General features: G+C 58.2%; 1 protein-coding gene across 1 annotated transcript; it reads right to left on the reverse strand.

Moving 5' to 3' along the window:
• Positions 1-16: 16 nt before the first annotated feature.
• LOC111141650 (myosin heavy chain 7B) lies at positions 17-25,691 on the reverse strand. The gene is made up of 42 exons (XM_022494369.1): positions 25,651-25,691; positions 23,180-23,280; positions 21,813-21,919; positions 21,496-21,639; positions 20,950-21,106; positions 20,620-20,647; positions 19,470-19,566; positions 17,189-17,212; positions 16,917-17,009; positions 16,731-16,794; positions 15,655-15,753; positions 15,035-15,138; positions 14,781-14,919; positions 14,376-14,494; positions 14,135-14,284; positions 13,831-14,001; positions 12,340-12,519; positions 12,099-12,231; positions 11,936-12,012; positions 11,422-11,509; positions 11,104-11,221; positions 9,186-9,309; positions 8,960-9,096; positions 7,907-8,162; positions 6,682-6,924; positions 5,888-6,064; positions 5,655-5,800; positions 5,263-5,353; positions 4,787-5,176; positions 4,019-4,145; positions 3,808-3,926; positions 3,520-3,716; positions 3,045-3,394; positions 2,753-2,877; positions 2,527-2,642; positions 1,672-2,068; positions 1,464-1,589; positions 1,195-1,365; positions 985-1,089; positions 801-896; positions 238-375; positions 17-152 (listed from the first exon to the last, which is right to left on the reverse strand). Exons 1-42 carry the CDS (start codon positions 25,683-25,685, stop codon positions 141-143), a joined length of 5,871 nt encoding a protein of 1,956 aa, XP_022350077.1. The 5' UTR covers positions 25,686-25,691; the 3' UTR covers positions 17-140.
• Positions 25,692-25,793: the final 102 nt, after the last annotated feature.

A 25,793-nucleotide genomic window follows, 5' to 3' on the forward strand; every position in this document is an offset into this window, starting at 1 on the left:
CAGAGGAGGAGAAGGCCCCAGCGAGAGCTGCAGACTGGCATTTACTCAGGGTCCAGCAGGGTTTGGGGCAGACTGCGAAGAAGAGGCAGCAGGAGAGGGTGCGCGGCAGGCAGTGTCTTCAGAACCCAGAGACTCTGGCGTCACTCCTTGTGCTAAGGGGAAAGGAGTGGCTGGGTGAGCACCACCACGCGCCCCCGCCCCAGGCAGAGGGCAGCGGTGCCCCGTGCAGCCCCTCACCTTGGGCCCTAGGGCATCCCGGGTCCGCGCCCGCAGCTTGTTCGCCTGGGTTTCTGCCATGTCTGCCCGCTCCTCTGCGTCGTCCAGCTCGTGCTGGGCCTTGCGGTACTTGGCCAGGTTGGTACTGGCCTGCTGTTCCTGGGGGCACAGGCAGGCCTGGTCACTCTTTGGTAACTGAGAGAGGGGATCAGTCCGGTCTGACCCCGTCCCCAGCGAGGGCTGGCTTCTGGCCCTCAGCGGCTCCACCGCTCCTTGCTCCCCTCTTCCCCCATGACCAGTAGGCGGGAAGCCAGGAGGTAGGGGGCAGCACTCCTTCCAGAGGTCCGCAGAAGGGGAAAGCACATGGGGTTCCCTTGGAGACAGAGTTAAGTCCTGTCTAGAGCCCAAGCTGAAAAGAAATTGTCCTTCTTATCCCCAGGGACGGTGGGGTCCCTGCCCACACACAAAGCCGGCACAGACACACAGAGCCAAGCTCGGGAGCCCGGGCCGCTGCTGCCCTCTGGCCGCACTGAGGGGGAGTTCCCAGCTGCAGGGCCCCGGCGGGCCAACTCCGGTGCACTCACCGCCTCCTCGAACTGGCGTTTGTAGCTCTTGACCTTGCTCTGCAGCTTGTCCACCAGGTCCTGCATGCGAGCCAGGTTCTTCCTGTCCTCCTCAGCCTGGGCAGGCAAAAGCAACTCAGGTCTTGGCCAGACCTGGCCAGCTCCAGGGCCCACCCCCCGCCCCAAGGCAGACCTGGTCACCCACCTGGTACGCGAGCTCCTTGACCCGGCGCTCGTGTTTCCGCACCCCTTTGAGGGCCTCGGCGTGCTTCTTCTGCTCTGCATCCAGCTCGGCCTCCAGCTCCCGCACCTGCAGGCAGATCCAGGGATGGGCCTGCTGCCCGGAGCCTGCCGTCGGGCTGGCCCGCCCTGCCAGGGAAAGGACTGGAAGGGCGACTGGAAGGGCCACACGAACCTTGGCCTCCAGCTTCTGCACCTGCTTCTTCCCACCACGGAGGGCAGCTTGCTCGGCCTCTTCAAGCCGGGCCTGGAGCTCCCGCACTGTCTGCTCCAGCGTCTTCTTCATCCTTTCCAGGTGTGCACTCGTGTCTTGCTCCTTTTTCAGCTCCTCAGCCATCATGGCCGCCTGTCGGTGGAGTGGGGGGCCGGGGGAGGGCATGGTCAGCAGGTGAAAGTCCTTTGGAGCTCCGATCCGGGCCTCCCGTGGCCCCAGCCCAGCCTCACATCGGTGATGGCCTTTTTGGCCTTCTCCTCGGCTTCCCGCCTCTCCTGGGCGGCCTCCTCCACTTCCCCGCTCAGCTGGGTCAGATCCACTTCTAGCTTCTTCTTCTGGTTCAGGAGGCCTGTGTTCTGAGGAGGGGGAAGCAGAGCCTCAGGGTGGGGGGCCTGCTGGCTGGCGCCCTAAGCCTCCCTGGGCCCCTCCTGTCCCCACCTGTGAGTGCAGGAGATTAAGGCGCTCTGTGGCCTCGAGCAGCTCCTGCTCCGCCAGTCGCCGGCTGCGCTCGCCCTGCTCCAGCGCGGCCCGCAGCTCCTCCAGCTCCGCGGCCAGCAGCGCAGCCCGCCGCTCCAGAGCCTGCGCCTGCTCTCGGAGCTCCGCCGCCAGCCGCTGCTCCTCATCTCTCCCCGCCTGCTCCTCCTTGAGCTGGGCCTGCAGCAGCCGCGTGGCTGCCTGCGCCTCCATGGCCTGGCGGGTGGCATGGCCCAGCTGCAGCTCCAGGTCATTGAGGTCACCCTCCATCTTCTTCTTGAGCCGCAACGCCTCGTTGCGGGCCCTTGTCTCCGCATCCAGGGAGGCCTGCAGGGACTCCACCGCCCGCTGGTGGTTCCGCCTGTGGGAAGTGGGGAGGAGAGTGGGCACAGGAGAAGGGGCTGGGCACAGGAGCTGGACCTGCTCTTGCACCCAAGGAATGCCGCACACGCAAACCCATTGTGGGAATAAATGAATCGTCCCTCCCGGGTTTCAAGCCCCTTGCGACTGCCTGTTACCCCTCAGAGCAAGTTCACGGGCAAAACCAAGGCTCCAGACAGATGTGGGCTGAATCCTGGCTCTACCTGCACCTTGTAGCCCTGAGCAAGTCTTTTAGTCTCTGAAGTTCGCCTCTAGACTGGGGACGATGGTCTTGACCTTGACAGAGCTCTAGGGGAGGGGCAAGCCTGGCAAACTCTGCCTGCCTGCCTTTCTCTTGCCCTCAGGTGGCTGGGACTGGAGGGATGGCAGCCTCCAGAGAAGGAGTGGATGGGAGGTGGCACACAGGTTGGGTTGCAGGGATGACTCTAGCCCCCCTACCTCAAGTTAGTGCATTCTTCATCCTTCTCAGCCAGTTTCCGGTCCACCTCAGCCTTGACCTGGGACAGCTCCAGCTGGATCCTCAGAGTCTTGGTCTCCTCCAGCTCCAGGGCTCCCTGGAGCGCAGAGCAGGCAGTATGGGCACAGGGGCCACAAGCGTGTTACCGGAGAGCAGAGGCCCAGGAGCAGGGCGGTGCCCACCCCGGCCCTGTGGTCAGCCCCTGACCTCAGCCTCCTCCAGTGCGGCCTGGAGCTCACTCTTCTCCCCTTCCAGAGCCTTTTTGGCTTTCTCCAGTTCCTGGATGCTCTTCCCGCTGAGGCTGACCTGGTCTGTGAGGTCACTGATCTCCTCTGCAGAGGAAACAGGACACTGAAGGGCCGCCCCCATGCCTTCTGCTCTAACCCAGGTCATTTCATTCACTCCTAACTCCAGGAGGACCCCGCCAGGGTACCCTCAATGACTCCAAGGGGTTCCTGCTGATCCCACAGCACTTCTCTGACCCCGGGGTGGAGCATACCCTGCAGGTTCTTGTTCTCCCGCTTAAGCGTCTCCAGGGCCTCGAGCGCCTCCTCGTGGCTGTGTCGCAGCCGGAAGAGCTCAGTGCCCAGGCTGCGGGCCTCCCTCTGGGCAGCCTCCAGCTCCCGCTGCATCTCCTCCTCCTGCCGCCGCCGCTCCTCCAGCGCCCGCTCCAAATGCCGCTGCTTCTTGTCCAGCGCGGCTGCCGCTGAGGTGGCCCGTTCCAGCTCTAGGGTCACGTCCTCCGACTCCGTCTGCAGTCGCAGCTTGGCCTTCTCCAGGGAGGAGCACTTGGCGTGAGCAGCCTCCACTCCCTCCTCTGCTTCCTGCAGCCGCAGGGCCAGCTTCTTCCTGGGCCATGGAAGCAGACGGTGCGAGGCCGGCTCAACAGTGCGCCGTCTCCCCTCGCCCCCTGATGGCTCGGAGGCTCGGACACCACCCCCACACGGTGACAGCCCAGTGAGTAAGGCACTCACTTGGCCTCCTCCAACTCCTCGGTCCTCTGGATGGCATCTGCCTCGTACTTGCTCCTCCACTGGGCCACCTCAGCATTGGCCTTGGACAGCAGCCGCTGCAGCTCGGCCTGGGCCTCTACTTCCTCCTCATGCTGCTCCCGCAAGAGATCACAGTCGTGCCGCAAAGCCTGTACAGCATGGGCCAGCGCACTCTTGGCCTGCAGGGACCTCAGAGACCTCAGCATGGGACTGGGCCGGTGGCCCCAGGGCCCACCCTGCCCACTCTGGGGCGGCCAGCGGCCAGCCCACCTTGCTCTCCTCTTCCAGCTGCCTCCGCAGTTCCTCCAGGCTCTGGGTGGCCGAGGCCTTGCCCCGGCTCAGCTGGCTAATCAGAGACTCCTTCTCCTCAAGCAGGCGGCTCAGCTCCCCTGCAGGCCAAGGGGTGAGCCAGCAGGTCAGGCAGGACCTCGAGGGGTGGCACCAAGGCCCCCGGGTGGCCCAGCCGAGCCCCCGGCCTCACCGCTCTCAGTCTGCAGCCGCCCACGCTGAGTGCTCGCATCTGCCAGCTGCCGCTGCAGCTCCTCCACCTTGATCTTGGCCTCACTCAGCTGATCCTCATAGGTGCGGCACAGCTTCTCTGCGCTGGCCTGGGATCCAGGGTCAGGAGTCAGAACAAGTGTGTCAATCACAAGGCAGTGTCTGGGGCTGCCAGCCAGAGGCTGGGACGCTGGGGTTGTGAACTAAAAGGCTAGATGTGGGCTCAGGAAACAAAGGGAAAGCAGAGCCCCAAGTTCAGCGTCAAAGAGATTCTATTGCTGGACCGTTTTTTAAAAGATAGGTGTCAGAAATGAGAGGGCCAGGGTGAGGTTAGGATACTAGAGCCTGAAGTCAGCTGCAGATGGTCAGAGGTCAGCTGTCAGGACTGGTGGCACAAAGGTCAAGGGCCAAGGTTGGATGCTGGAGTTCAGGACAGGAACAGTCAGGATCGAGATCAAGGACCAAGATGTTAAAATTAGATGCTGGGTCAAAAATGACCTAGAGTCAGAGCACAGTTTAGTAGGAGTCAAGGTTTGAGGTCGGGACGGGTGTGGGGTTGGGGCTGAATGACAGGTGAATAGGTCAGGGGTCAGGTTCAGGTACAGGGTCAGGCCCAGTGTGGGTCGGTAGTGGCACGGGGATGGTCAGGGGCCAGCGGGTGGGAGAGTGCTGGAGTCAGGATGGGTTCAGAATCGAGATGGGTGTGGGTGTGGGATCCGAGCTCAGGAGGGGTCAGTAAGGGGGCAGACACCTTGCCGCGGGCCAGAGTCTCCACATTGGCGCCCAGATCATCCACCTCCATGCGCAGCTCGCTCTTCTCCTTTTCCAGCTTCTGCCGCACGCGCTGCAGACTGTCCACCTGCTCGCCCAGCTCGGCAGCGCTCTCAGCCTGCTTGCGGCGCAGAGCAGCCACGGTGGCCTCGTGCCGCAGTGCCGCCTCCTCCAGTTCCCGCCGCAGCCGGCCCAGCTCGGCCTCGCGCTTGCGGCACCCCTCCCGCTGCCCCGCCGACGCCCCACCAGCCTCCTCCAGCCGTTCGCTCAGCTCCTCCAGCTCCCGGGCCGCCTCTGCCCGCTGCTTCTCCACGCGGGCCCGGGCCGCCCGCTCTGCCTCCAGCTCCTCTTCCAGCTCCTCCGCCCGAGCCTGGGGACAGGCACACAGCAGCTGGCACCTCCTCCGTGCACACTAGCCCTGGCCCTACCCACCGCCCACCCCCGTGCTCCACACACCTGCAGTTCCTTGATCTTCTTCTGTAGCTGTGCCCCGAGGAGCTGCTCGTCCTCTACCCGCAGGTTCAGCTGACTCAGCTCCGAGTCCTTCCTGGGGGTGGTGTGGAGCATGAGCCAGGCCAGGGCCGGACTGCCACTGACCAGCCTGGAGGCGCCCCGCCCTCCAGTCTCCTGGCTCCCGGCCCAAGGCACCCAGCCCTAAGGCACCGCCCCCACCCCACGGTCCCTCTCAAACCCCCCAGCCCTGAGCCTGGCCTGGGCCCTTGGTCCAAAGAAGGCAGGACACTCCGCCTGCACCCTGGCGACCCCCATCTCAGTCCTCGACGCTCAACTTCTGCAGCGATGCTGCCTGCTGGCCAGGGGCTCAGGTCGGCTGCCCCCTGCATGCCTACTTCTTGAGCTTCTCCTCCAGCTGCTGCTTGTCCTGGGCGGCGTCCGTCACCGACTCCTGCGTCAGCTTGAGGTCACCCTCGAGCTTGCGCCTCGCCCGCTCCGTGTCCATGCGCAGCTTCTTCTCTTGCTCCAGGGAGCACTCCAGCTGGGGGGCGGGGGGGCAGGCTCAGCCGCCAGGACCAGCTGCCGCACCCCCCGACCCCCGCCGGCCTCCGCTGGGGCCAGGACTCACGTCTTCCACTTGCTGCTCCAGCCGGAGCTTGGCCTTGGCCAGAGCGCTCACACGGTCCTCCTCGGCCTGCAGGTCGCCCAGGGCCTGCTGGTGGGCCTCCTGCAACGCCTTCTTCTCCTTGGTGAGTCGGGCCACCGACTCGTCCAGGGCTGCCATCTCTTCCGTCAGGTTCTTCACCTGTGCCAGTGGTGGGGTCACCATGAGGACGCCCCCCACCCACACTCTGGTCCGAGAAGCCACCCTCTAGGTCACAGTGACCAGCTCTTCCAGCTAGGGGGCCTTGGGCAAGTCACTCCACTCAGCCTCAGTTCTCAGTAGACGCCAGTTTCCTTCACTGTAACAGGGGGTCTGGGCGGTCCTGGCTCCCTCGCTCCCCGCCGTGAGCACCCGGGCAGGCACCCGACCCCGCGCCTGCCTCCCTCCCTGTGTAAAAGCATCCACGCTCCCGCTTGGGGCTGTGGGAGGGCCCGATGGCAGAAGGCACGCAGTGGCAGGCGGGGCACGCAGAGCTGGGCAATGGGCCTCCTGCCCTCAAGAGGCCACAGTCCTGGGCGGATGCCCAATGCTAGCAGTTGCTGAGCGCCTAGGCCCCACGCTGAGTGCCCGCGGGAGCTACTCACACGGACTCCTCAACCATCCAACCACGTAAGTGCTGTTCTTGACCCCATTTGACAGATGAGCAAACTGAAGCCCACAGAGAGGAGGGGACCCTCCCGCGGCCACCCAGCAGGGGTGTCCTAGAGCCCGGAGGGAGAGCAGCAGCTGCCTGGCCCCACAGCCAGCCGGGCCCACACCTTGTTCTCCGTGGCTTGCTTCTCCTTCTCGGCCTTGGCCAGTGTCAGCTCCAGGTCATCAATGTCCTTTTTGAGCTCTGTGCACTCGTCTTCCAGCTTGCGCCGGCGGGCGGCCAGGTCGGCGTTCACCTCCTCCTCGTCCTCCAGCCTCTCGCTCAGCTCCTTCACCTTCGCCTCGAGCTGCACCTTGGACTTGATCAGCAGGTGGCAGCGCTCCTCCGCGTCCGCCAAGTTTTCTTGCTCCTGGAGAGGGACGTGGGGAATGGGGCAGAGCCAGGGCCGGCTAAACCAGCCAAGGGAGACCAGGCTGGGCCCTGAAGAAAGTGCTCATGTCCACGCTAAGTCCTGACCCCCATGCTCAGCTGGGCTCTGGGGACCAGGAATGCTCCTGACCCACCTGCTCGGGGCCCTGAAGGGGCCCGGGTGTGATGGAATGAGGGCTCAGGAAGAGGGAGAGGCAGGCGCTGAGGCAGAAACATCCAGAGGGGAGCATCAGACAGGCAGGGGGCAACCCAGAGTGACACCCGAACACAGGCTCGAGGAGAGAAGTTCCGGGCTGAGGCCTTCCGGGAGGACGGGCGGCAGTGCCCCGGCTCGGCTGGGGTCCTCTCTCCCACCTCGCCGCCTCCTCACCACCTGGCTGCCTGACGGTCTCCGCACCAGCAGGTGAGTCTGGTGACCACACCCTGTCCTCCCACCAACGCGTCACCAGAGCTACCATGGGGGCTGGTGCACAGGTGACACTCAGTGTTTGGGGAAGGCAGGAATGCCTCTTTGGACTTGGGAGAGATTCCAGACCCTGGATCCCTGCCCTCTGGCTATTACTGTTACTTGCCACCTGGGTTCCCAGGGGAAGGGAGCAGAGGTGTGTCTCCGGGAGGGCAAAGGAGGGCGGGCTGGGGAGATGGGGCTCAACTGCGGGTTTCGCAGGAAGCCCAGGCAGCGGGAGGTGGGAGAATCAGGACGTGTGGACAGACGGACTCCGAGGGTGGGGAAGCCAAGCATGGACATGAGCCCACAGGCCTCCTGTCACCGCACATCTGGGACTGGGAAGAAAGATCCAGAACCTGAGCACCTGGGGCATACCAGGTCCACCCCGGCCCAGAGGGAGGGGACGTGGCAGGGTGGTTTCCTCAAAGCAGCCTGCGGTTTTCTGGGGTGCCGGAGGCGGGGTGGGGGGCACAGGTCACCAAGGGAATCCCCTCCCTTCCCTTCCCCCACTCACTGCCTGCAGCTGCAGGGCCAGGTCATTCTTCTCCTGGGTGACACTGACGTGGGTCTCCTCCAGCTCCTGGCGCTTGGCCTCAGCAGCAGCCAGAGCTCCGCGGAGCCCCCGCAGCTCGGCCCGCAGGGCGGCCAGCTCCTCCTCGGCCTGCGCCGAGCGCAGCAGCGGCTTCATCTTGAAGAAGAGCTTCATCCAGGACCAGTTCTTGACAGCGTTGAAGGCACGGATATTCCACTGGATGGTGAACAGGGCGTCCCTGCAGGGGGGGAAGCCACGGGGGGCCAGGAGGCTCAGTGCCGCCCTCGCAGTGACAGCCCTGACAGTCGGGGGCCCTGGGCGAGGCTCGGCACTACACGCTCTCAGGGTGATCTCCCTTCACCTTCCCGGCAGCCCTGTAGGTAGGTCTGACGCCTCTGCTTTCTAGGTGAGCTGGACAAAGAGGTCCAGGGACCAACAGGGCTGCCTCCAGGGCAGGGGCTCACAAGCCCTAACTGTCCTGGTGGCCCTTGCAAGTGTCCTGAAGACACCAGGAATGGATCCTGCTATGCTCTGCGCTCTGGGGTCAGACTAGGCAGGGCTCACACCCCACATTAGTCGCCCTGCCCCCCTGCCAACCAGCTGTGATGGGGTCTCCGCCTCATATGGTGGCCCTTCTGGGGCTGGAGATAATCACAGCACCCACCTCAGGGGACTGTCGCACACCTTAACCAAGATTATGCAAATAAAGCCTCTGCCTGGGGCTGGCACTTCAAGAGTGTTGAAAAACACCAGGTGTCATTATTACCCGTCTGGGCCACACTCCCGGTGGCCTGCAGCGCAGGGAAAGGTGCTCTTACCCCAATTTTTGAGGTGAAGAAATGGAGACGGACAGTTGAGGAGCACAACACAGAACCTGCCCCTCAGAGCCACCCGACCAGCCCCAGGGACTAAGCTGACCCACGCGACAGATACTGTGACGCACTGTGGAGAGCCTGGGGGTCCCGCCCTCTCCCCAGCCAGCTCTTGCCCATCCCCCCCCCCCCCCCCATCCCCCCCCCCCACCCCCCCGCACACCTGCCACCCAGCAGGCGCTGGTACTCCAGGCGCATGAGGCGGCCCCGGCTCCGGGCCTGCAGCAGCGTCAGAACCTTGGCCAGACGCTGGTCACGAAGCTCCTCCAGGACCCCGAGAAGCCCAGCTTTGAAGAACACCTGGGGGTGGGGGGAGGCACCAGGTGGAACCCCAAGCGCCTGCGTGTTGTCCGTCCTCTGTGACCACCCTCCATCCTGGGTGCCCCGACCTTGGTGTGGCCAAACTGGTACTGCATGTGGTCAATGTCCAGAGAGCCCAGGAGCTTCTCTGTAGCCTTCCTGCTGTCCATGAAGGTGTCGTCCGGGATGGCACTGGGGTTCAGGATACGGTACCTGGGGGAGCAGGGAAGGGCTGGTGAGGAGGGGGCGGGGCAAGGGAGGGAAGGACAATCATCGCTGGGCCAGTGAGGAGGCTGCAGACTGGCCCACCGAACCAGCTGGTGGGCAGCGTGGTGGCCCTGGGGCCGGAGCGTGCACTGCTTAAAAAGCTTGGGCTGCGTGTAAATGCATCTTTTCATTACATTTGTTAAGAAACTGTATTTACAATGGGCGTGCAGCACTTTCATAATATTTTAACTTATAATTTTTTATAATTCTTTTTTTTTTTTTTTTAGAAGGCAAAAAATAGGGGCGCCTGGGTGGCTCAGTTGGTTAAGCGTCTGCCTTCAGCTCAGGTCATGATCCCAGCGTCCTGGGATAGAGCCCCACAATGGGCTCCCTGCTCGGCGGGAAGCCTGCTTCTCCCTCTCCCATTCCTCCTGCTTGTGTTCCCTCTCTCACTGTGTCTCTCTGTCAAATACATAAAAATTTTAAAAATTTTTTAAAATAGAAGACAAAAAATACAACAAAGGTGATATGGTACAGTGTATCAAAGCTGAAGGAACATTTGAGGGAGAGGATTCTAGAGCAAGGGCTCACGGTGGCTGTGATCACGCTGTGAAGGCCGGAGAACCATGAGCGCTCCCTCCCAAGGGCACTGAGGAACAAAGCGCGTTTCACTAGGCTATGGGATGTTTTGCAGCCGTAACAAAATGAGTGACGCCACACGTCATTATACACCTGAACCCACACGGTGTCCCAACACCACGCGCAAACCCCGATGTAAACTATGGGTGGTTACGGTGTGTCATCCACGTGACAGAGGTCCCACTCCAGTGAGGGATGCTGATTGTGGGGGAGGCTGTGCATGTGGGGGGCACAGGTATATGGGAAATCTTGGTACCTTCCCCTCCACGTTGCTGTGAACCTAAAGCTGCTCTTAAAAAAAAAAATCTTAATTAAAAGAAAAGAGAAGTCACGGTGCAGACTTTCTGTCTAAGGACAAAGAGCAATCTCTTTCTCTTCTACAGAACAAACTCACAAAATAAGGGTGGAGGGTTGGGGGGCTGAGAGCGTGCACACACGAGACAGCACGCATGTGAGCGTGCCCACAGTCTCCGTGTCAACACACGTGGGTATGTCGTGACCCCGGGGACTTCAGGACAGGGAGGGAATTATGCACACCTAGAGCCTGACAAACTCAAACTTTCAAAACCAAGGGGAACTAATAGCGCTGACTGGCTTTACATAAAGTCTAGTCTCCGGGGACCCTCACTCAATCCCCAAATCCACACCCGGCTTTGCCTGACCCCCCTTCGACATCTCCCCTCAGGTATCTGCTGAAGACGTTTCAAACTTGACTTATTTAAAGTGGAGCTCAATCCACTACCCTCCATCCCCCCAAATATCAAAAAACCCTGTCTTGGTATCTCAGTAAACCACCAACTTCCCGGTGGCTTGGCCCCAAACCTAGGATCCTCCTCTTTCTTACTCCCTATTCAACCCACCAACACAGCACACTGGCTGTGCCGCAAACACTCAGGGCAAGCCTGCTGGCTACTCCCCCAGCCTGCTGCTGTCTCAGCCACCACCACCTGCCCTGAGAGGCCTGCCCAATCCCCTCCTCGGTCCCGGTGTCCCTGGTGTCCCCCTCAGTGACTAAAATCTCAGTCCTTGGACCCTTGATCCCTTCGGCTCTAAATGTATGCCCTTCCCATTCCCTCTGGCTGCTGCCTCCACCTGGAGGAGAGCAAAGGGGAAGGGAGCTGTGTAGGACCTGGGGTGGGGGGGCGGCAGGGAGACACCCACCGCTGCCGGAAGTCAGCATAGAGCAGCCTGTTGGGGAAGCCCTGGCGACAGATCCGGATCCCCTCCAGAACCCCGTTGCAGCGCAGCTGGTGTAGCACCAAGAAGGCATCCATGACCCCTGGACGTGGTGGGGGTTCAAGGGAGAGGTTAGAAGTCAATGGACATATCTGCATGTCCCAGAGAAAGACCACCGGCCCACAGAAGGGCTTTCTTCAGGACCGTGTGGGCCCCAAGGGGAGGGAAGACCCAGCTTCTCAGTCGGCCCTGTCCCCTCCCTCCAATGGTCCCACCCCACCAACCCAGCCCTGGGGAGACTACCTGGGGTCTTGTTCTCATTGGGGACAATGCAACGGACAAAGTGGGGCTGTGTGGCCCGCAGGTTGGTCATCAGCTTGTTGAGATTCTCCTGGCAGTGGAAGAGGGGAGAAGGCACAAGAGGGGCAAGAAGCAGAATTGGAAACCATAGCGGATCAGCCCGCTAAGGACTGGTGAGCCGGCGTCTAAGCATGCCGCTGCGCATCGGTCCTTTCACTCCGGTCCCTGTGACCCTCTTCCCTCTTCTGCTTGACCGGGTCCCTGTCACTGTCACCGAAGCCTTCACACCCCAACCCCACCCAATCCCCTTCCTCCCACAGACCCCGCGGCTCCCTGCCCAGGCAGCGTGGGGACGGGAAGCAGCACAGACTTGCTGTGATGTTCACGTGGAGAGGAGTTAAACATCACTGCAAGTCTTAACGGCCGCCCGCCCAGGGTGCAGGGGACCGAGCAGGGACCAGGGACGGGGTGAACGCTGGAAGGGGAGGACCTGCACGGGGCCCACCCTGGGCCTCACCTTGTGCAGCTGGGACACCGTCTGGAAAGATGCTGCCTTCTTACGCTTCTCTTTCACCCCAGACTTGGGGGGCTCGGCTAGGAGAGACAGGGGACCAGTCACTCTAGGGGACGCCACTCTGTGAGTATCCTACAGGATGAAGATCTTGTCCCTCTGTACTCACCGGAGCAGGAGCCTGCATAATTCTCATAGAGGGTAGCCAAGAGTTTGTTTTGCGACTTTTGGAAGATAGGGACCACCGTCTCATTCAGTGGGTCCTTGTTTTTCTCCAGCCAGCCCACGATGCTGTAAGGCACCTGGCAGAGAGCGGACAGGTGCTGAGCAAAGGCGGCGTTGGGTGAGGGACGGAGAGCTGAGAGAAGGGAGGAGGGTGGTCAAGCACTGGGATTCCAACAGGCACCTACCACACCCGCATAGTGGACCACCTCAAAGTGGGCCTGGTATTTGCGCTTCTTGTCAGGCCGTGGCTGCTGGAAATTGGGTGACTTCCCCGCATGATTATCGTAGAGCTTGGCCCGGAAGCTGGCATCTGAGGCCTTGGGGAACATGCATTCCTCCTCCAGGATGGACAGGATGCCCAGTGGCTGTGGACAAGGAATAACCTTGAAGGGCTGCCCTCAGGCCAGCCCATCCTGCCTGGGCCACATCCCCATATCCTAGAGCCCTTCCTTCTGGAAGCCTTCCCAGATGCCCCAACCACCTGTTGGGAGGGACAGAAACCACACAGGTGCACAGGAGTCCCGTCTTCCAAAAGAGAAGTTGGTGGCTTGGCTGCCAGCGCCCCTGGGCACAAGTCACACTCTGGGCTGTCCTCTTTACTCACAGCTGCACAAACTCAAACTGTTGCTATTCGCCTCCCGACATCTGTGGTCTCTCTCTCTGTTGCACACACACTCTCTCACACACACACAGCACCATTAAAAAAAAAAGCAGTTGAAATTTTGGCTTCCTCACTTACTAGCAGGGGGGGCCGTTGGGCCTCAATTTCCTAACCTGCAAAGTGGGGAATGAATATTTCAAGCAAAAACACCCCTGACCCCCTAAATGCGCCAAAGCAGGAGATCACAGAAATGCATAAAAACCACCTGGTGCACGAACTCTTGTGGGGTCTTCAACAACGTTCAATGTTCAAAATACATTTTCAGAGAAAAAGTAAGATGAGAAATGAGTGTGTGTCTATAAAAGAAAATGTGCACCCAGGATAATGGGTTTGGAGGAGGCTTACCCAGCTGCCAGCTATAGGCTATACAAGGTAGAGGATGAGAGGGAAATGTTTTCTTCCCCCCTTTACTTCTGATCTTTCAAATTTTCTTTGATTTTTCTTTCTTCCGGTCTTTGTACAATGGGAAATAGGTGTAACCAATCCAATGAAGAAGTGAACAGACCCGGAGCACCAGGGTGGCTCAGTGGGTTAAGCCTCTGCCTTTGGCTCAGGTCATGGTCTCAGGGTCCTGGGATGGAGCCCCACATCGGGCTCTCTGCTCAGCAGGGAACCTGCTTCTCCCTCCCTCTGCCTGCCTCTCTGCCTACTTGTGATCTCTATCAAATAAATATATAAAATCTTAAAAAAAAGAAAAAAAAAGTGAACAGACCCTACCCCACCTGCCCCCCGCAGGAGTTCCTCGGGAAACGCAGAGCCGTGTGTACCCACGGGACCATGGTCAGCGGTGCTGGGTGCAGGCTCACACGTGCTCACCAACACACATTCACACTGCCTCCAGCAAACCTCACGGCGACGCACACTGCCATTCACACATGCGCATGCATGCGCGCACACACGCACACACACGGAGACACGTCACAGCCTCGCCCCCACATGTCACCACGCAGTCGCATACGCGCACCTTTGTTCCCGCTCACTCCCCACACCCACACCCCCTTGCCCTGCGCCCCACCTTCTCGATGAGGTCAATGCAGGGCTGCAGGTCCAAGCCAAAGTCGATGAAGACCCAGTCGATGCCCTCGCGCTTGTACTCCTCCTGCTCCAGCACGAACATGTGCTGGTTGAAGAACTGCTGCAGCTTCTCGTTGGTGAAGTTGATGCACAGCTGCTCGAAGCTGTTGAACTGCGGGGGGCGGCGCTGGGCTCAGTGGATGGGCACGGGGACCCGCAGAGGACCGGGGTACATGTGACTTCACCCCCACCCACCTGGGGGGACCCGCCCTGCGGGGAACAGAGCCCAGGGCCCCTGCGCGCACCTCAAAGATCTCGAAGCCTGCGATGTCCAGGACCCCGATGAAGAACTGCCGGGGCAGCTTGGTGTCCAGGGTCTGGTTGATCCTCGATACCAGCCAGCGGAACAGCCGGTCGTAGGTGGCCTTGGCCAGCGCCCCCACAGCAAACACCACCTGGACGTGTGCAGAGGCGGGGCTGGGACCCGACACGGAGGGGGTCCTGCCCCAGCCGTCCCCAGGGGACTCTGGCCTGTGAGCCACTCACCTGCTCCACACTCTGGCCCTTGGTCACGTACTCGTTCCCTACACGCACTCGTGGGTGCAGAAGGCCCTTGAGGAGGTCCCCACTGCTGACTCCCATCAGGTAGGCAGCCTTGTCAGCACCTGGCAGGGCACACAGGTGGGTTAAGAAGGAGGCAGCCAAGAACATGGGCACCTGGGGGCTCTACCAGCCTCTGCTGGGGTTGGGAGAGGTGGAGTTCAGACCAGGCAAACCATATGGCTCGGGAGGGTGAGGGTCGGGACTTGAGAAGTCAGGGGTTACAACCAGGGCCAGGTAAAACTGAGGCCAAAGGTTGTGGACAAGGGTTAGGGTTGATGGTCATGGATAAGACACGGGGATCAGGGTCAAGCCTGATGGCCAAGTCAGGCCAGGGTCGGGATCCCTCACTCTCAGTGCCATCAGCCTCGGCCTGCTCCTCCCGCTGTTTCTGCTTGAACTTCATGTTGCCAAAGTGCAGGAGGGCCCCCACGATCTTGTAGCAGGCGCACTTCTCATCCACGCTGAAGCCCAGGATGTCCATGGCGTGCTATAGCAGGGGACAGAAGGATCGGAGAAGGCCTGGGCCCGCCAAGTGAAGGGCGCTGGGACTGCCCCGATCTCCACCTGGCCCCCCGCTCCGCCCCCTTCCACCACAGACATACGTCAGTGGCCATGAGCTCTTCCCCATCATCCATGTTGTCCACAGTGATGACTCCCTGGCTGCAGAAGTGGTAGTCGTAGGGGTTCATAGACAGAAGCAGCATATCTGGGGGGCCCAGGGAGGATCACGGGGGGTTTGGTCGTGTTCACTCAGCTAGTCTCCTCCCCCACATCCCCACATGGGAGGTCCTGGGGGCCACCCTGGCAGGAGACTCTGGGGCCCTCCCAGGACTTCTCTGTGGCTGAATTTCTCACCCCCTCCCCCATGCCCATGGCTTTGCTTTCTTCATGGTTCTCTGAGGAATGAGCCCAGGCCTAGCTCCACATGGCATGCTAGGACACTGGGAGGACCACACTCTGCCCTTTTGGGGTTTGTGAGAAAGGGAAGCTGGGCCGAGACGGAGCCACTGCTCCCGCCTTGGTGCTAGACAAAGCCTCTCCAGTCCCAGGATAGCAGAAGGGACAACCAGGGTGATGACACCCAAGGGCCCGTTTCCCAGTATGAGAAGGAGAGAACTCAACAATAACCAGAAGTCCCAGCCAAGGAGTTGGGGGGAGGGGAAGGTGGTCCCACGCTGCCTCGTGGGCTCTGACGCTGGCTCTATCCACCCCTGCCTCTCACCCTGTAGCTCTGGCTTCTTCCCAGAGAGGATCTGGTAGTAGACGTGGTAGCCTCGCTCCCCGGGCAGCTGGAAGATCACTCGCGACTTCTCCAGGAGATCTAGGAGAAAGAGGGGCACTGGCCTACCATCCCGTTTCTCCCCAGACTGGGACACCCCGGCAGAGCTGAGGGTGGCAGCGAGGAGGTACCAGTGAGGGTCAAGGGTGAGTCGAGAGCCGCTCTGTCCACACACAAGCCTGCAGATACTGAAGGGTGTCAGCGTGGGAATGTGCGTCTATAGGTCTGTGTATCTGGCAGGGGTCAGGGGTGGGGGTTATCTATGTTTGTCTTTCATCTGTGCTTCGTTCCTTCATCCACAGACCATGCTCCCTCCCTTCAGAGCAGAGCTGGTGTGTCAGTGACGTGTGGAGCTGAGCTCCCACGTGTCTGCAAAGGGGTCGGTCAAGGAGTAAGTGATGACGTTCCTTGGTCACACGTGCCTGTGGCTCATCCGTCGGGGTCTGGCCATGTGTCCCAAGGTGGGGAATGGTCAGTGCAGGGCTTTGCTGCAGCCTGGGACCTGGTGTCCCAGTAGAGGGGCGGGTCAGGGGCAACCACCCCTAAGAGGTGGGAGTGGAGGCTTCCGGAAGGACAGGGACTCTGTGTGCACATGAGACTGGGGCAGGTCGGGGGTACAGGCCTGCCCTACTGGAGGCCAGAGAAAGAACTGAGGTGGGGTAAGGACCCAATCACAAGGATCCTGACTGGCCCAGTAAAGATCTGGGTCTCTATCTTAAGGTAATGGAATCTCGAAAAGGTTTTTAAGCAGAAACATGATGTGATCAGATCAGTATCTGAGACAGTATCACTCTGGCTGGATGATCAAGCAAGGCATGGAGGCTGGGAGACCAAGCAGAAGCTGGTGGAACGATCCAGGTGAGAGTGAGGTGGGTAGGACTGGGCAGTGGCCAGGGGATGGAAAGAAGTGCCTGGAACAGGTGGGAGCCCCAGGACTTGAGGACGGAGGCTCAGTCTGAGCAGAAAGACCCAGGCCTCCGTCCCCATCTCCACCCTCTCCCACCCTCCCCGAGACTCACAGCTGTCAATATCTGCGGATGCCAGCTTCCCAGAGGGGCCGAAGTGAATACGGATGAACTTGCCCTGTGGGCAGAGGGGCAGGCTCAGCCGGGACCCAGCCATCTGCCCAGCACTGGCTGCTGAAAGCTCCCACCACCCCCGTCTCCCTGGGCCAACCCCACCCCTCCCCCACCATGGCCACTCACAAAGCGGGATGAGTTGTCATTCCGCAGGGTCTTGGCGTTGCCAAAAGCCTCCATGGCAGGGTTAGCCTCGATGATTTGATCCTCGAGGGTGCCCTGGTGACAGCAGTGTGAGGGGTCTGTCATCCCCGGTGTCCCTGAATGGGAGACCGAGGGGCCCAACGGTCCTGGAGTTTGGCCCAAACTGGACAATCTCTTCGGTCGGGGGAAAGTAAGGGGGATCCCTGGGGCCTCATTATCACTGCCTGCCCCACTGACCCTGGCCCTATACTTACCCCAGTCTTCGTGGCCGGAAATTGCTGCAGAGAGAAGACAACATGAGAAAGTATGCAGTCTCAGCGGGCTGGTGGACGGGGGCGGCAGTGGTTAGTGGGACAGTGAACATTAGTCACCCCAGCGTGTAACCCCCACGCCCCTCCCCAACCCTGTCAGCACTGTTAGAAGGAGAAATGCTAGAAAGTGGGAACAAGCCTGGCCCTGATCAGCGGCCTGAGGCAAGGGGCTGTGTCTCAGGGTCTCCTGCTCGCAGCCCTTCCCCTCCCCGAGCTCTGTTTCTGGCCGCTTCCATATCCCTTCATTTTCCACTCCAAGAAGCAGCCCCTGCCCCAAAGCCCAAGGGCTTCCTGACTAAAATCTCCTCCCCTTCAGAGTCCAGCTCAAACGCCCCTTTCCAGGAAGGATTCCCTGTGCTCTGAGGCTAGAGGAGCCCCATTCTGGCTGGAACCTTCTCACCCCTCACCTCTCTCGGTAAGAGCCCTCCTCACACTTCTCCTTTGTCCTGTGACGAGCTGCATCCCATCACGCAATTAATTGCCCGTAGATTATTAGACAAGATGGCCCTGGCAGGTGCATATTATTAGCCCTAATTCGCAAATGAGGAAACTAAGACTCAGAGCAGGGAAATGACCTCCAGGCCACACAGTGAGTGAGGGGCAGGGCAGGAACTGAGTCCAGGCATCCTGTCTCCCAGGACACCACATCCACCGCACCTCTCATCTAGAGGGACCTGCTGAATTGAGGGGATCTCCCTCCCTTCCTCTCCCAGCCTCAATCTTGTCTTCTGCCCATGTCCCCTTCCTTCCCTTCCCCACCCTGGCTCCCTGCAGTCTGGGAAGAAAGGGAGAGGAAGGAAGGGGCGGACTCTGGAATGCCAGGTGCCAGCCAGCCAAGGGACTCTGGCTAGTCACTCACCTCCAGGGAGCCCAAGACTTAAAAATCCCCCCAAAGACACTGCTGGGGGAACCAAGGCTGGAGGGAAGCGGCAAGAACCCCTCCTTCCGAGCTCCGCCCCCCACACTCACATTCAGGGCCTTTTGAACAGGGCTCTCTATGGCAGATGTGGTCAAATCTGGGGCCAAGGGAAGGGGATTGATAAAGCTTCTTAAGTTCCAGCATCCATGGACCCCGTGAGCCAGCCTGTCTTCCCACGAACTCCCTTGCCTGACAGCCCCACATACCACCTTGCACAGCACCTTTCTGCCCCCCCCTTCCCAGCTGCACCCCTGCCAGCTCTGGCCTCTCCCTGCCCTCCCTTCCGTTACTGGACCAAGCCCCAACTTTCTGCAGCATCCTCAGAGACACTGTGGGGTGGGGGGTTCAAAAACAGGGTGGGGGAGGGAAGGAGCAAAGAGCACCAAAAAGTCAACAGCAAAAACAAAACAACAAAAACAACCACCACCACAACAACAAAAATAAAAAACAAAACTGAAAGGAAAAACAAAAAAACAAAAGCAAGAAAATCAAATGGGGGGAAAAAGGAAAAGGTAAAAAGAGAAACAACTTTAAATGGAAAAAAAAAAAAAAAGAAAAAAGAAAAAGAAGAAAGAAAAATGCCCCAGAATAAAGCAAGGCTTAACAGGACCAGGAGTGGGTGCTGAGTAGGAGGTGGCCTTGGGCTTCTGGAAAGAAAAGGCAGCCCGTTTTGGGGGTGGAGGAGCACACACAGAGCTCTGAACAGCTGGCCCTGGAGGCCAAGAATGAATGTTATACCCGGAAAACAAAAATAAAACAAAACATTGGTCCCCCATTATTTCAGAAATTTCAAAAATCCATACAGAAATCACAGGGTGAGAAACCACCCCCTGACCCTGGCTGTAGGGACTGCCAAGTGGCCCTGGCTCTGGTTAGACTCCATAAGCCTGCTTTTTGATTGACAGCAGGTTACGGTCTTTGGTGCATGAAAACCAAGAAAACAACCACCTCGGAGTTAAAAGCTGCCTATTTGGTAAACTTTCAAAAATAAGAAGGGAAGGGAAAATTACATAAACAGTTTAGGAACAGCTGTGGTCCTGCCCCTCTGTGTTACAGATGGGGCCACTGAGGCAGGCCCAGAATTGGGTCCCACGGTGTGGAAGAGGCGATCACAGCCTCTCTCTTGGTCAAGCCTTGCTCAGGCCAGAGTCTGCCACCGGGGTGGGAGGCTCAGGCAGGGCTGGAGGCTCTGGGGGATCAACTTTCTAAAAAGGAATTAAAGAAAAAAAAAAAAGAAAAAGAAAAGAGAAACAGTGAGAAGCAGTGGGGAGAGTGGGATGCGGCACCCGTGTGGGCGAGTCTTACGGCCTTCTTGCCCGGCCCGTCTCCCAGGGCAGCGACGATGGCAAAGTACTGAATGACCCGCTTGGTGTTAACCGTCTTACCGGCCCCCGACTCTCCGCTTAGACGACACAAACATGAGTCACCAAAGCCCATCTGACCACTCAAATTCCCCTCACCCCCCCCAATACCCCACCCCACAATCAGGGCCACGCTCTACTTCGCCCCACCCAGCTCCCAACTCAGGAACCCCACTCAAGACCCTCCAGGGACAGATCAACCCTTGGAGGTGCTAAGGATTTATAAAGCAAGTCAGGGCAGAACACCCGTGGGAGATGAGAACACACATGATGATGCCACTGTCTACTGAGCCCTAACGTCGGTGCCAGACACTGGGCCAAGTGCTTTACCTGCACTGGCTCGTTGAAGCCTTAGAAACTCTGTAAAGCAGGCACCATCACAGCCCCTATTTTATGGGTAAGGAAATAGGACTCAGGGAAGTTATGTAAATGTCTGCGCTGTGTGCCAGGCACATACGTTAACTGCCCAACTCCTTATAGCTCTGCATGGTAGGTAGGTAGGATTGTTCAGCTTTTACTGATGGGACTCAGGGGCCCAAGGGTACCAGCACGAAATGGATGTGTGAGAACTTGAACCCAGATCCTTCTGGTTTTACAGGTCTTGCTTTTAACCACCAGGCTGCATGCACACACACACACAATGTTCATACTGGCTTGGCATGAACTCGGCATGTACGAATTCTACCACTTTCTCATAGGTGCAAATGAAAAATCAAAATAAGATTTAGAGGTAAAGAGACTGTAAGGAGGAAAGGGAAAGTCATCTCCTCCCTCCCATCAAGCCAGAACCGTAATTTTTCAAAATTTTCGATCAAGGGGGGCAGGGGCAATTCCAGGTCCTGGTGGGGAGGGAGTATCAGGGCTGGTGATCACTCTGGTGCTTGGGTATCCCTTCCCTGTCCACCACCCCATAATGCATCTGCCCAGAAAGGGGACAGAGAAAATGCTCTAATTTAGCTTGGATACCAGCTCCAGGTGGTAGAGGCCCTGCCCTAAGTGCTTTGGAAATCAACCCTGGGAAATTATTTTAGTTCCACTCCCCTCCTGCCAGGTTGCCAGCACTTCCCACCACACCCCCAGAGCCCCACACTCACGTGATCAGCATGGACTGGTTCTCTCGGTCTGGAGGAAAGGGTAGGAGATAGAGAAGTTAGCCAAGGTAGGGAACCAGTCACAGGTGCAACACTGCATATCCATGGCACTGGGGCAGGCCCTCCACCACCCAGGGCTAAAAAGGGAAGGACCAAGTGCGATCATCCAGACTGTGCCCAGCTCCCACTTGGAAAGACAGAACGCTATGCTGGGCGTGTCCAGCAGCATCAAAAGGGAAGCAGTACACGTGGAGGGGAAGGGGTCCTTTACAGGGGCCTCCCTGGATTGGGGGTAGAGGTCTTGGGTGAGGGAGAGGAGTCCAAGCGGCTTACTGCGCAGCATGTCATTGTAGGCGTTATCTGCCACTGCATATATGTGGGGTGGGGCCTCCGAGCGGCGCTTTCCCTTGTAAGCAGCCACCACGGAGGCCGTGTACACCGGGAGCCATTTGTAGGGGTTGATGGTGACACAGAAGAGGCCCGAGTACGTCTGAGGAGAGAATGTAAGGTGGGTTATTGAAGGCCAAGTTCCTACCCTCCGGCCCCAGCCCTCAAGAAACCTTCCCTGGCCCCTGCAATATGCCCCAACCGGTGCCCGCCCCAGCCCTCACTCCGGCCCGCAGCCCGAGGCCCCACCTCCACATTGCCACGCCAAGCCTCTAGCTCCTGCTCCGCCCCTGCACTCCAGGAGCCGAACCCCCTCTGGCCCCGCCCCTGCCTGGGGCCCCGCCTCCCCAGGGCCATGACATCACCCTGTCCTACCCTTAGCCCCGCCCCTTCCCCGTGGCCCAGTCCCCACAGCGCAAGGGCTCTCCCCCTAGCCCCGCCCCTACTTCTGTGGCCCCACCCCCGCCGCCCGCAGCCTGGACCATGGCTCACGTAGATCATCCAGCGAGCGTAACGCTGGCGCAGGTTGTGCAGCACTGCTGCCTCGTTGAGGTGCGTCATCATGGCCATGTCCTCCAACAAGTCGAAGCGGGGCGGGTTCATGGGCTGCAACTCTGCTTCGCGCACCATCAGCATCTGTCCAGGAGGCCATATCGTGGGAGGCCTTAACACAGGGTGGGGTAGCAGACCGGCAGGAGCCGACTAACCTCAGCCTCTCACCCCTGTGCACCCCTCCACCTCCTTTCATTCAGTGCGGTAGCTGCACCCCAGGAGACAGAGAAGCTAATCCCAAAAGAGGGGAGCCAAACCTTCTGGTCTTTGGTCTCCACGCTGACTCTGCCCCCAGTAGCCTCCGACTTGATCTCGGCCTCCACATAGGCATCCTGTTCATCCGGTACCCAGACCCTCTTCTTCCCTGGTTGGGGGGAGAACACTGGGGCTTGAGAAGGCTGAGGCACATCTGGGGCTGGAGGCCCAGCTGCAGTTCCCAAGCCATGTCAATAGAGCTATGCCCCTCCCATGAGCCCCTCTGCCAGGATGCAGGGAATACACAGAGAAGATCCTTCCACACCCAGGATCCTGGAAGGGTAGAGCAGGGAGAGTCTATCCGGATCTCTTCAGAGGGCTTCCCTGACTGAGTTAACAGTCCCTTACCACCCACTTGGGTTCAGATTCCTGTTTTTGCCTTATCTGCCCTGCGACCTTGGGAAAATCCCTTTCTCTCTGGGTCTGTTCCCTCCAAGGCAAAATGTTACGGGCATCTCCTGAGGTCCCATATGGAGCAGCCCTCAACGTCAGGAACATAATTCTCGGTTCTTCCTCCCCCGGTTTGCTGAAAACTCAAGCCCACTTCTCCTAATTCCGTGTCTTGCCTGGCCAGCTGGTCCCCAAGCTTCAGGGAGCCCCTATGTCATGGTGGTTAAAGGCATGGACTGAGATTGCAGACCGCGAGATTCTGTTCCCTGTCCTACTTCTAGCCAAGTGCCTTAGTCAGGACCAGCTACATAACTTGCAGGCCCTGGTGTTAAAATGCAGGTCCCTTGTTGAAAAAATTATTACGAATTTCAAGATGGTAATTCCAGAGTGTTAAATCAAGCAGGAGACCCTTCAGCGGCAGAGGTTGCACGCCCATGAAGCTGGCTTTGGCCCTGGTCCCCACCCTCCCCAGGTTGTTGAGATGATGCATGGGAAGTCATCCACTCAGCATGACATAAAATAAGCACTTGGTACACATTGCCTATTCTTATTATTGTCCTATGAGCAAACCAAGTCATAAATAGTAGTCTTTATTCCTGTCTTTGGCTCTATGGAAAGCACTAAAAATAACTCAGGTTAAAAAAGCACAGGTTTTATGGACACCAGCCTACATACATAACAATCGCTCTCATCTTGGAGGCCTAGGGCTCCAGCCACAGCCGGCTGCTCCGGGAGACAGGGAATACTGTCCCATTTTACAGAGAAGCAAACTGAGGCTTGCTCACAAACATGCCGTGATGTACACAGGGTCTCTGAGAATGTAGCCTTAGGACCCTGGACTCTGAGGCAAAGGGCCAGGGCTAAAGCGGTCATGCCAGAGTGCTCCTTCAGCCCTGAGCTCAGTGCCACCACCCCTCCCCACTCCCGGTCTGAGTTCGTAAGGGCTACACTGCAGCTGTGCTCTCCTGCCTCCACTTACCATCCCATGGGACAGTGTGCACCTTCATCAGGTCCTGGTAGCCCTGGCGGAGGTAGCGGGCAGACTCCCCAAGTTCACTGACATCCATCATGGCGGTAGCACTGAGAGGTGGAGGACAAGGGACTAAAAATTTTGGAGGTTCAAGGCAGTCCAAGGCCTCAGACACTGGAAGATGGCAGCAACGGAGGAACTAAGGGCCCCGGGGCCCCAAACTGGGACATGATTCAAAACCAAAAGGCCTAATACTCAGCGATTCCCCTGGGGTCCCCACCTCAGCCTCCCTGGTGAGCCCCCAACACACACACACACACACACACACACACACACACACTCAAACACCAGAGCATCCTTTCCCACAGATACAGAGACTCGTGCCCACCCATGGGGACCCTCACCCCTTGGTTCCAACTTCAGCCCTGATCACCCACCTCAGCACCACGGTGAGGGCTGGGAGCTGCGCCACCCCTTTTATTGCCACTGTCAAGGTCAGCGGAGGAGAGCTATGTCAGCAATCTCCACGTGTCACAGCCCCCCCAGCCTGGCCACAGGACACAAAAGGCAAATTCCCTTTTATCTCTACCAGCACAGCCCCTGGGCTATTTTTACCTCCCATTGTCATGGGATCACAAAGGCGGAGAGAAACACTCTTACTAAGTGATAGGGAGGCTGGGATTCAGAGACCAAAGGGGCAGGGACAAAGCCATGAGACATCTGAGAGAACTGAGGAGCTCAAAGAGAGAAACTGAGTCACAGGGAGTCTGATCCACCCAGAAAAAGACTCATATCCCCAGAAACAGAGAGCAAGGAGACTCAGAGAGGAAACCAGAAAATGCCTTTTGGGACTATTTGGCACAACCCTCTTGATACATCCAGAGAAACTGAGGCCCAGAGAAAAGAAATCATGGGCAAGTCTCACAGATAAGCCACAGCAGAGACCTGAGCAAAAAGAGAAGCAGAGAAAGTGAGACATCCATCTCCAATATGGGATGCGGTCTCTTTCTTCCCCACCTCTAACCCCATCTCCCTGGGGTCCCCAGGGGAAATCACACATGAAGAAAACTAGACCAGGGACCACAAGCATGAAGGAATAATTTGGTTAAAGAGAAAGCAAAATGAGGAAATCAGAACACTTAGGAGACATTCAAGATTCCCAGGACACCAAGTTCTCACTCTCGGCCCCCTCCCGCACCCTACTCTCAACAAGGGTTGAGCACACTGGCATTCAGTCTGCTTTAGATGGGCTTCAGGATACACCAGGCCACTTCCAGGCTCTCCTGTCCATCACCCCATTCAGGCCCTGGTGACACCACAGAATTTCAGAGTCAGAGAATCAAAGGATCCTGGAACCTGAGACAGTGAACATGTAGAAACACACAGGTGCGGAGCCAGGAGTCCAATGTCTGAGCTCCCACAGAGAAATCTCCCACAGAGAAATCCTCCATACCAACTGGCCACCGATTCCAAATACATGGACATATCTATACTCTATAAAATATATAGAAAATGGGGCGCCTGGGTGGCTCAGTGGGTTAAAGCCTCTGCCTTCGGCTCAGGTCATGATCCCAGGGTCCTGGGATGGAGCCCTGCGTTGGGCTCTCTGCTTAGCGGGGAGCCTGCTTCCTCCTCTCTCTCTCTGCCTGCCTCTCTGCCTACTTGTGATCTCTGTCTGTCCAATAAATAAATAAAATCTTAAAAAAAATAAAATATATAGAAATCATTTCAAAGATACATTTTCCACCGTATGTAGTTCAAAGCTGGTGAAACTAATGTAGGATGACAAAAGTGGAAGAGGGGTCCTTTGGGGGAGAATAATGAAGGGATGAGGCACAAGAGAAGCCTCTGGAATGCAGGAAACACTATAGACTGAGCACAGCAGTGGGGGGCTGGTGGTACACGGATACGTTCACCCTGTGAAACTAATAGAGCTGTGCATTTAAGACTTACGTATTTTATTGCTTGTGTGTTACAGGCAAAGTATGTTTAAAATGCATGGCCAGATTTGGCAGTATCTGTTAAAATTAAAAACGCCCAGACCCGTTCTGGAACATATCCTACGGAGACTTCTCCATGTTATGAAATGATACAGGTCTCCTTTGGGTGACGTTTAGACTGTTTCCCAGTCTTTTTGCCAACCAAAGGGCAAGAGCTTCATCTATGTCCCCCAGTACCTTACGGAGCATCTGCCCATAGAAGAAAGTCAATAAATCTTTGCTGAATGAGTATAAGAACTGAACTTGATGGACAGTTTAAGATTATAGGGTTTTACTCTCACAGGGTCAGAGGCAAAGGGGCTATGCTTGAGCAATTTATAGGAAGCTCAGGAGGTGGGGAAACCCTGCTCGCTGTTCGGAGATGCTCAGACAGAAGGTTTCTTTCCTCGGGCCCGAGCAATCGAATTAGCCTGGAGAATCAGAACCTCTAATGAGCCTAGCTTATACCAAATACGATGTGGGTCTGAATTCTAGAATTACCTGCTCGGTGTATACACCTGGGGCTGAGAAACCATCCAGAAGAAATGGGTCTGGCATTGCTCCGTAAGTCTGCTTCTACTGAGATGACGCACGGACAAAAATGACAAAGCACTGGGGAGATCCAGGATGCACCTGAGAGAGGC

This window comes from Enhydra lutris, unplaced genomic scaffold (assembly GCF_002288905.1).
Source record: "Enhydra lutris kenyoni isolate GAN:26980312 unplaced genomic scaffold, ASM228890v2 scaffoldscaffold6, whole genome shotgun sequence".
Lineage (NCBI taxonomy): Eukaryota > Metazoa > Chordata > Mammalia > Carnivora > Mustelidae > Enhydra > Enhydra lutris.

What these genes read in the sequence shown, in the direction of transcription:
- LOC111141650 (XM_022494369.1), bottom strand. Translation starts at nt 25,685, where the DNA reads ATGGTTTCTCAGCCCCAGGTGTATACACCGAGCAG. An exon ending in TGGCCCTGCAGCTGCAGGCA is followed by an intron (nt 6,925 to 7,906) that starts GTGAGTGGGGGA and finishes GTCCCTCTCCAG; the next exon opens with GAGCAAGAAAACTTGGCGGA. An exon ending in AGCAAGCCACGGAGAACAAG is followed by an intron (nt 6,065 to 6,681) that starts GTGTGGGCCCGG and finishes CCACTGGCACAG; the next exon opens with GTGAAGAACCTGACGGAAGA.